Source organism: Phaseolus vulgaris, chromosome 2 (genome assembly GCF_000499845.2).
Source record: "Phaseolus vulgaris cultivar G19833 chromosome 2, P. vulgaris v2.0, whole genome shotgun sequence".
NCBI lineage: Eukaryota > Viridiplantae > Streptophyta > Magnoliopsida > Fabales > Fabaceae > Phaseolus > Phaseolus vulgaris.
The window spans coordinates 46,156,017-46,166,993 of record NC_023758.2 but is presented as its reverse complement, the minus strand read 5'-3'; the positions used below and the strand labels follow the sequence as shown (position 1 = coordinate 46,166,993).

The 10,977-nt window shown below is 28.6% G+C and overlaps 1 protein-coding gene across 1 annotated transcript; it reads right to left on the bottom strand.

The window, feature by feature from the left end:
- Positions 1-489: 489 nt before the first annotated feature.
- On the bottom strand, positions 490-2,213 carry LOC137812674 (protein ROH1A). Its single transcript, XM_068614825.1, has one exon. It carries the CDS (start codon positions 1,883-1,885, stop codon positions 707-709), a length of 1,179 nt encoding a protein of 392 aa, XP_068470926.1. The 5' UTR covers positions 1,886-2,213; the 3' UTR covers positions 490-706.
- Between the last annotated feature and the right edge of the window lie 8,764 nt (positions 2,214-10,977).

Below are 10,977 nucleotides of genomic sequence, written 5' to 3'. Positions count from 1 at the left end.
TCCTCGGTTTAAAAAGGAATAATACAATATGAGATTGAAAAGCCTTAAATATTGGCTTCGTTATATTTCTAGTTTTACCTTGCTTGTTCCTGAGAGAGTTCGTTCTTTGCATGAGTGAGGAGGCTAATTTATAAAGCATTTGAAAATTACATAGTTAATGATAAATAAATAAGTTTTGGAATATAAATTGCAGCAAACAACACAGTATTATACCTGAAATGAATACAGATAGATAGATAGATAAAAAATTAAAACGAGTAATGGTAAGATAAATGTATATAATTTAAAGAAAATATTTAGAAATAAAGCAAGTTAGGATTTGTCTTAATAATAAGATTGAATGAATTTAAGTAGTAGTAGTTATAGTAATTGTAGGAGGAGGTTGTATTACTCAGCGTCACATAGTTACTTATGAGGCATTAGATAAAATGTGAAGAAAAGAATGGAAAAAAATGATATATGAAACTAAAGAAGTTGAAGAGGCAGAAAGAAGAAAGGAAAAGAAATTAGTGATTGCAGTAGTGATATGATTAACAGAGAAGGAAGAAAAAATGAAGGGAAAGAGAAAAGAGTTGGTTAGATGAGGAGGGTTCCCAAACCTGGAAAAAAATATAAAGTTAACCCAAAAAGGTGAATCAGTAACAGCAACCTTAAAGATCTATAGGGTTAAAAGGGGGAAAAAAGATGGAAAGGTGTGATAAAAAAATTAAACAGCGGGTGCAGACAATTTTCCAGCTTGGTCCAAGACAACAAGAAACTCGGTCCTGCTCCTCACAACCCTGTGAAACACCTCCCTAATCTGCTGCTGCATGGGTTCCAACCCTTCGTCCATTTTTTTACAAATTTCGGCAAACTCCTCAACGTTTTTCTTCATCTCATCCAAACGCTCCGTTTCGGGGGGAAACTGAAAGGACTCAGCGAACTCAATCAGCGACTGCCCCAGCTTCTCCATCCTCTGCATCTCTTCCAACAACCCCACGTTCCCCTTCTTCTCCTTCTTCTTCCACTCCTCCGCGATCTTCTCCTGCAACCCGATCATGGGCTGGGCCCAGCTCAATTGCCTCGGCAGGGGAAAGTGCGTCCCCAACCCATTCCTCTCCTGGCATGGAACCGCCGCCACCAAAGCCCACATCACGAACACCAGCACAGTGCTCATTATGTACACAGGCTGCGCCAATCCCGAAGACTCTGCGCCGCGAGGCGCCGCCAGATTCGACATCATCGCGTGGATCTGTTTCGACGCCGACCAGTTCCGCGCCATCGTCCACGAGAGAGACCGCACGCGGTCCTTGCTGCTAGCGCCGGAGCTGTTCCCGGTGCGCCGCCCGAAGGACCGGTTGCGCTCGGTCCCCTTCGCGTTGGCGTTGTCCTCGTGCAGCATGGCGGCGATGAGCGCGGAGAGCGCCTTCTTCGCGCGACGGACCTGGCCGTCGCCGAGCGGCGTCACGTCGAGCGCGGCAACGACGATCTCCGCGAGGCGCTGGAGGTTCTTGACGGCGTCGAGGCCGAGAGCGACGGCGTTGCAGACGTCGAGCGATTTGACGACGCGGTCGAGGAGCTCCGGAAGGAGCTTGTCGAGCGGCGGCTTGGCGATCTGGGAGGGGTCGCGGCCCATGAGAATAACGGCTTTGAACTCGGCCTCGCAGCAGAGAAACTCGTCGAGGAGGCGGCGGAGCCAGGATATGGAGAGGAGAGCGTCGCCGGAGGAGTCCTCGCCGGTGGTGGTGGTGGACAAGAGTTCGGAGAAGCGGTCTCCAACGTGCTTCTGAAAAAGTTCAAGGTCTTCCATCTCTTGGTCGTGTGTTCCATCCATGGACATGACTTGGTTTCGGCGGATGCTTATCCGGCCCAGGAATGAGCCTTGGTTCTCTGTTGTTGCAGGCATTTTCTGCTTTTGGAGTGGCTGAGGGGTCAATGAAGAAAACACGATGGTGAGAAAATAGGAAGAAGAAAAAGAAGAAGTCAATTGGGGAATAAAGGATAGAGCGTCAGTTTTGGAAGTTATTTACGCAGAGTTTTATGCCTCTCACCACACCCTTCCTCTTCTTTTTTTATTTCTTTTCTTTTCTTTTTTTAGTCCCTGTTGTCTTTTCTTTTCCTTTCCTTTCTTCTTTCTTTGTGTTATGCTCATTCCTTATTCTCCCACAATTACAACACTAAACCTGGAACCATTTATTACTCACGGTTACCATTATCTCATTTTCCTTCCACCTGTCACTGAAAGCAACCTAGATAATGAAATTAATCAGATAGATAAACGCGGCTCCATTTCTCTCACTCCATTCATTCAACTTCTTCACTTGACTCTCTTCTCTAGTAAATATTCCCATTTTTCAATAAATATATATTATCTTTATGTGCTACAAATAAAACTCTTGTTATAATATTTTTAGAATACATTATAAATAAATAAAATAATATTTTCTTTAAGTAAAAAAACATTTAGCTAGTTTAAAAAAAGATAAAATTGGTTAGCGCAAATGACAATCACTTGTATTCCTTAAACATGTCAACACGAGTTTAAATTTTGCTAAACTAAATTATTCAACCAGATATTTTTTCGACGAATATGCTTGAAATAACATTGACTTTCATTTTACAGTTTTATTTAAAACACACATGCAATACATTTAACCATCCAAGATCACGGCACATTCAAGTATTTTATTATAGGTTAGGTATATTTTGGTTTAGAAGAAAAACTAAAGTGAATTAAACTAAATTAGTTGTTTTCTTAGTAAATTGAACTAAACTATTTTATAAGTTTAGTTAATTGCATCATACTTTTTTAACTGAACTATTTTTCTTAAATTAATTAAATTATCTGAACTATATTCTCAATGCACTAATTAAAAATTAAATTAATAAAATACAGTTAATAGATACTTTTATGTTTAGGTTTTTATGTTGAAAAGTTTATTCAAGTGATAAATCAACATTTCACTTTTATTCTTAAAACATTAAGGATGACGTGTTATTCCTCTATTCCTTAACTTGTCTATTATTTTTCATTTTGATATTTTTGTTCCATATGTTTTCTTTATTGGTCAAGAACTGTGTTATAGTTCTTGCATGAATTCTTAACTCCAGATTCTTTCATGAGTTTAATGTCTTAAGGTACAAAACAGAACCACATCGAGTAGTATTACAAACTTTGGCTTCAACTCTTTGGATAAAAGTATTACATCACAATAAGTAATTTATCTTTTAAAATTGAGCTGTTCTTGTTTTTTCAAAACCATTTTTATATGTATAAGGTGAGTTATATCAGGTTTTAATGATAAACAAATATATAATTTGCACCCAAATGATAAGGTTTTAATGCATCAACTATTACCTATTTGACACTATATATAGATAAACAAATAACTTAGGTTAATGAAATGTGAACAATAACTTAGGTTAATGAAATGTGAATGAAGTTATTTTTAAGGTTTTAATTAGTGTACATTTTTATTAACTCTACCCCATAAAACCGGCTCATAGGATTAAGGTTTGCACCCACTTATATACAATAAAAGGCTCTAATCTCTAATCAATGTGGGATCTCCAACAGAAAATTCACTTGAGATATCTCTAGTCAATGTGGGATCTCTAACAGAAAATTTTCCATGAAAAATTCACTTGAGATTGTAGGACTGAATGTAAATAATTTCTTTAAATGTTATTCAAGTGTATTATTATATAAAATATATTATCATCATTTATGTTTTATTTGTTGGGTTCACATCATTTGTAAAATTATAAATGTGAGTATCATGTTATGAAACATAGACATAAAATTGTATGCAGAAAGTATAATTTTGACAAATATGATATCAATGAATAATTAAAATGGTATATCTCTGTCACTTAAGTACGTAGTTTGGATTTAAAGATGATAATATGGGTCAATCTCCTTTATTTTGGCTCACACCATATGAATGAATTAACATGCATAAGATTTACACGCAACATGTGTCCTACATAACTGCATGTCTAAAGCTCTAGAAGTTAATCACATATGAGAAAAAAATTCATCAAAGTTATTGCAAATTTTTCATCTCATATTTCAGTCCCTCTTAAAAATAATAAGGATTTAGTGTAAGTAATAATGATATTAAATTGATCAAGAATTTAAATATCAAAGATTTGTTATTTATTGCAAATAAATAAATAGGTGTACTAAAAAATATTAAAGTAAAATAATGAATAAAATTAAAAAAAAAGTTTTCTTTTATGAATTTGGAAAGGAGTGTTCTAAAAAACTTTAAAAAAAAAAGAGTTTTGATAGGTGTAAGAAAAAACATCCAAATATTATGTTCTATTTTGGGCCCATTATTATTTTTATCATATTTGTCATTTATCTGAGATGGGTTTTTTTTAGAAGACATCTAATAAAAATGTTTTGTGATTATTAGGGTTGGCCAGAGTCTCTGATATTTTCTTTTATTGTGATGACACATATTTTTTTACGCATCAATAATATTCGGTTAGTTTATAAAATAATTATTTGAGAATGAAGTAATTTTCAATTTAACACTTTCATTCCATTACAAATTTATGTATATGTTAAATTAGTTATTTTCTACAATAATTTTCATACCAACTCTGAAGTGTGATTAAAAGATAGGATAAAAAACTATTTTAGGTTGTCAGTGCTTGAATATTAAACATTTTATTTTGTAAAAAAAAATGATCTTTTAGGACAACCCTGTTATCCTATGCATTTATCCTTATTTTTTAAACAAATCTGTAATGTACCAGTCTTGGAGGAGATATTTTGTGGTATGAAATAAACTATTATAGATAATTTTCTATTTAATAATTAAGAACTTTTCAATGAAATGCTTAACTATTATTTCGTAATAACTGATATTCACTCTTTAGAAACCTCATATAAAAAATCAATTATTTAGGTTCTATTATTTTTCGAGATCAGAAGTTTAGCGTATTATTCTCTAACGACAAAAATGAATCATTACCCTAAATAATTGATTATTAGTCTAAAAGCATACATATGAGCTCTTTGAGCCATTATAAATGGAAGAAACATAAAAGAAAGAGAGAAAATAAACCTGGTGAGTATGAAATAGGTTTTTTCATTCGTAATCTTTAATGATTAAAAGATTAAATTGTTTACTTGTTATTGTTATTGTCATCATTATTGTTATCGTGTATATTTTATCGTTGTCACTCTTTTTGTTATTGTTGTTTTTTTATTGTTTTGTTATTTTTGTCTCGTTGTATCATAAATGAAGTGCAGAAAACAAATATTTCAAATTGTATAATTCATAAGTAATTTTAGACTTTTGAGTTGTAAAATCAACAAGTTATTTTGTATTAAAAAACTTTCAAATTGTATAATGCAAAAGACATTTATAAATTACAAAAGCTTTTTTTTTTTATGCAAACAATGAATTTCAAGTTATATAATCTGAAAGTAAAAAAAACTCATGAATTACACAATTTATAAATAAAAAATACTTTGGATTATACAATTTAAATTTTTTTTTTCACTTTCAAATTGTCCCATCAATAAGTTATTTTTTACAATTTTTTTAGATTGTACAACACTCATCAATTACACAATTTATAAACTTTTTTTAATATAAAAAATGACTTTGAATTGAATAATAAAAAAGTTAAAAAAAATACAATAAAACAATCTAAATTTCAAAAAAATTCTGAATTACACAATTTAAAAATTATTTTTAAATATAAATTGAGAATTTTCATATTTATGGAAGTGCATAAGGAAAGTATGGGGTGTAAAAGAAATACCCTAGTCCATACTTGATCATAGGCCCACTATAAAATGTACTGCATCATAAATTGGGCCACCGCGTCCTGACAAAAAAAGATAATGAAGTTCATCAAAAAATTATGATAACTGGGCAAGAATTTCCTGTGTCAAGTAGTTTTTTTTTTCCATCATATGTACTCGTAGAAATCTCTGTTATCAGTAAATTACTATAAAAATTGATTTTTTTTTCATAAAATAATGAATTTTATCAGTTTAACTATTAAACTATAATTTCATATTATCATAACTATTCATTTAAGTAAAGTTGATAAACAATAATAAAATAGTTAAATAAACTTATATTTTAATAATTATATATAGTTTTTTTTATTAGATTATATATATATATATATATATATATACATATATATATATAATAAATTTGATAACAGTTATGTCTTAAAAGGAATATACTTTTATACAGAAAATACAACGAATTAAAAATTTCTTTGATTGTCTTTATTACTTGGAACATTAATTTTTTTTTTTAAAAAAATAACTAGTCATATTCTATACAATTAGTATAGAAGTATATAAAATATTTGATTTTATATAATTAAATAATTAATTAAAATATAACTTCAATATAATATATATCTAATTGTCTTTTTTTTATATAATAAGTAAAACTGAATAAAATTATATATATAATTATACGTATAAAATAGAATAATAAAAAATGTGGACATACTACTCCTGGTGGCATATTTAGAATGCATTCCACATTTCAATTCTTCATTTCATGGTTTAGAGGAGAATATAAGTTTTTTTAATATTTGACTTTAACAAAATTGATATGAATTGAGCTGTATAAAATAATAAATATGTTTTAAAAACAAGATTAAATTAAATTAGTATATAAATTTAATTTTTGAAAAATAAAATGAATTTTAAATAAAATTATTTGAAATAAGTTGAATTATAATTTTTATGATTGGAAAATATATGTAAAATAAAATATTTATTGATAATAGTTCAAACAATCTAATAATTTAGCTAATTAAAAGACCATTGAAAGTAAATTAATTTGATTTAGTTTATTCTGATTACAAAGTAATTCAATTTATTTCATTTAAGCCACTACATAATTATGTTTTTGTGGAAGTATTTTTAGAGTCTAATTTAATTTTTATATATATTAAACTCATTTTATACAAATTTTGTCACCCCTAAGAAAATCATTTAGGCAATATATTATGAAAAAATAAGTTCAGTATTGATAATATGATTTAATTATTATATAACCAATCATAAATAATCATTTACATTAATTTAATTTATTTTTATGGTAAATATTTTAATATTATATAAATAGTAATTTGTATTGGTTACTGGTATTAAATTAATAATATTTTCATTACAAGATCATTAAATTTATATATGATTTTTTTTTTAATTTTACGTAAGCCCTTTAAATAAACTAGGCAATTCTAATTTACATTGACCATTCTTACAGGCAAAAGTACCTTCAAAAAATCGACAAATATTTCAAAACTCAATGAAAAAATAATTAAGCTTTATCAAATCCAACACAATTTGTATTTTGAAAAAAAAAATTGCATTCACACATAATATTTTATTTCCAGTAATTTATTATACTATATGTAATTGGTGCAAAATTATTTACTTGCTTCCATCAGGACAATTTTTTGTTAGAAAACACATTATATATTAATCACTTTTAGTGGAGTATCTTCCATTAATCACGTTTCTTTTCCGTTCACAAAACTTTGAATGTGAGCTTTTATTTAAATAAATAAAATTTAGTATCTTTTCGATTGATATTGTGTTTCACATGCAATTTAGCTATTTATAAGTATTTGAGATTCACATCAATCAACGGATTATAAAAATATTTATAATATTAAGTTAGATTTAAAATTATTTTTAATAATATAATCTATTTGTTTATATATCTTTCAAAAAAACAATCACTTATGATTTTTAATACGTTTAATAAAATAAAACGCTTTTCTATTTTCTATAAACAGCTTGGAGATACTTATCATAAAAAAAAACGACAGAAAGGAAAAGCTTAAAGATATATATTTTTTCAACTAATAAAACACATTAAAAATTCCTTATATAAAATCATTTGAAAATAAAGAAGTTTTTATTAATATTTTTTTAGAAAGAATAATGTTGTTGTAATTTGAAAGGTTTTTGGAGTTGGAATTATGAAAATATGGTAGAAAAAGGTATAATGATTGTTGATATTAATAGTTTGCAAGAATTTGAAGTGAGATAAGAGGAGCACTCATGTTGGGTGGACCACAAGCAGAGAAGCAGTGACTTAAAAGTGGAATTGGGAATGTATTCAAGGCTGTGATTTGGATAATAGGATGTACAACTTCATTGTCATGTCACTTAATCACTTATAACCACACACAACCAAACACTAAAATCACATGTATTTCTCTAAAGCTCAAAAGTGCTTTTCCTCACTCCACACTTTTAGATAAATGGGAATCAATTGTTCATACACCAATTTATTTTTATATTCAATACTATGAGGTTTAGATCAATAAAACTTACAAGTTGGAAATTTTAAAGACAATTATTTTGATAGCCTTGATTTTCAGGTGTAACGAAACATCCCTTGATGTGGCAATTGAACGATAGGAACATGAAAAAGCCTATTAGTTATGGAGGTGAGATCATGGTGCTATTACACAATGACACTGCCTCTAAAATCAGTTCCATGCAATGAACTCTCCTTCATGCTAATATAATCATTTTGCATATAAATTACTGAAGTCCAAGATGCTTTCTTTTTCTTTAAAATGATTGGATAAGACACTATGTTGCAATGTGCATGTGCATCTGTCATATATAGTAAAAAATAATTATATCAAAATAAAAATATTTTTTTTAATAAAAAATGAATTAATAAAATAAAGGTATTTCAATAATAATTCAACTCTTATATAAACATCTTACGTCTTAGCTCCATGCTAAAACAAAAACATACAACTTAAACAAACAAAATTGTCTTCCTTACTGATCTCCTATAAACCGCATCCCACAAAAAATCAACTAACAATTTCTGACAGATCTCATGCATACCAAAGGCTCAAGACACCAATCAAAATACGAAAAAACCTACACCACAGATTTTGGATAGTGTCCATGACCATACCTTAAGTTGCACCATTGTGAAAATTTCAATGTGGTCATTATGCCATTTTTAAAAATCTTCCTACTTTTATGGTTCCACACTCAGCTACCACGGCTACCCACACACAACCCCACATTTGGTTGACCCTTTTATTCGCCCTGCTAATCTTGAAATTTAAAAAAGGCATTTTTGGCTCTCAATGATCCGTCGGAGTTACCCCATCCACTCGCAACACTTGGATCATACTAACCAGGCAACTCTGCACGTGTAAAAAAAAGTGAGACGTAGTTTTCTCTTTCTCCTCTCACAGACAATAAATGCAACTATCCATCCCGATCCCTCTTTTTGCCAAATTCGCTCTAGTCAAAATTTTGTCTTTCATAACCCTTCAAACAATAACAAGAGTTGGCAATTGAGTTTTAATCTTCTAAAAACCCACATATAAATCCCTTTCTTCCCCTGGACATCTTCTTTAAAAAATTTATATTGCAGATCTATGTGAAATATACACCACTTCAAAATTCATTTAATATTCATAACACACTGATAAATAATGAGTTTTCAAACTTAGTATTATTTGCAGATCATGATTTTGAAGAAATATTATGAGTATCATCAAGATGTTATTTAGTAGAGTGATCTTTATCTAAGTGTTATACAATAAATTAACATCAAACAACATTTTTTCCATAAAGACAAAAAAAAAATACAGGAGAAACAAGACATTTTACATAAACAAATCGTAATTGATCAAACTAATTTTAAGAATTTTTTAATTAACAAAATAAAATGAAACATTAAAGATGCAAAAATGTTTTTGGATATGTAATATTGATGGAAGATTAAGACATTTTATAGTATATAAGTGTATGCGTATAATTCTTATTTTATAAATCAGTTTTATAAAATTAAATTAAGTTTGAAGTTCAATTCTTAATATAATGTCAAAATCATATAAAGTCTATATTAATAATAGGTATGTTGAAGATCTCACATCAATTAGAGATTAAAACATTTTATAATATATAAATGAATGCAAACTTTACCTATAATTTAATTTTATAAAATTTAATGATTGAACTACACAATTTTTAAATTAAGAATAAAAACAATTTTCTAAAATATCCTTTTCTCACATATGTACTAGCTATCACAAAATTATTAAATATTAATTAATTTAAAGATAAAAAATAATTAATCACTATATTTATTACAAAGTGGACTTTAAGTCTAAGTCAACCCCATAAAACCAGCTCATCTCCAACACACCTAGGCCCAACAAATACTCGCTAGGATAACCTCGAAATAGCTCTAATACCATATTACGAGGTGGACTTTAAGCCTAACTTAACCCCATAAAACCGGCTCATAGGGTTGAGGTTTGCACCCACTTATATACAATGAAAGACTCTAATCTCTAGTCGATGTGGGATCTCCAACAATATTTATATTTATTAAGTTATATATTATTTTATAAATTAAAAAATTATTAATATTTAAAATAGTTTATATTATTAATAAAATTTTATAAAATAATTTTTAAATTGACATTTAAAATTAATTACATATTTTAAATTATAAATTAGTCTTCAAATAAGATTATTCTAATAATTAATTATTTATATTACATTAATTTTTATATAAGTTTTACCTTTTAAGTCTCAAAATATATATAAGTAAAACATAGAGAGATAACCATCAAAGATAATGATAGTTACATAGATTAAATCACATAATTTGATTTAATTATTAAATCATTAATTATAGATATTATTTATCATGATATTCTTTTTCAGAAATTCTCCAATGTCCTTCCTTATCTCACTCAGTACTCTCTTTACTTTTCCTGTGGTTATGTCCAAACCACCTAAACCTATTTTCACACATCTCTCAAGTGTTTCTTTTCAATATAGTTTAATTTCTTCGACATTATTATGTGAAAAAACGTCTATTTAAACATTCTCATTTTCTTCATCTTCTCCAGTTAAATTCAAATTCAGACATTATAACTTTACAAAGTATAGTTGAATATATGAATATATGATAAAACAATGTATTTAATTTTGGTAATTAT

What these genes read in the sequence shown, in the direction of transcription:
- LOC137812674 (XM_068614825.1), bottom strand. Translation starts at nt 1,885, where the DNA reads ATGCCTGCAACAACAGAGAACCAAGGCTCATTCCTGGGCCGGATAAGC.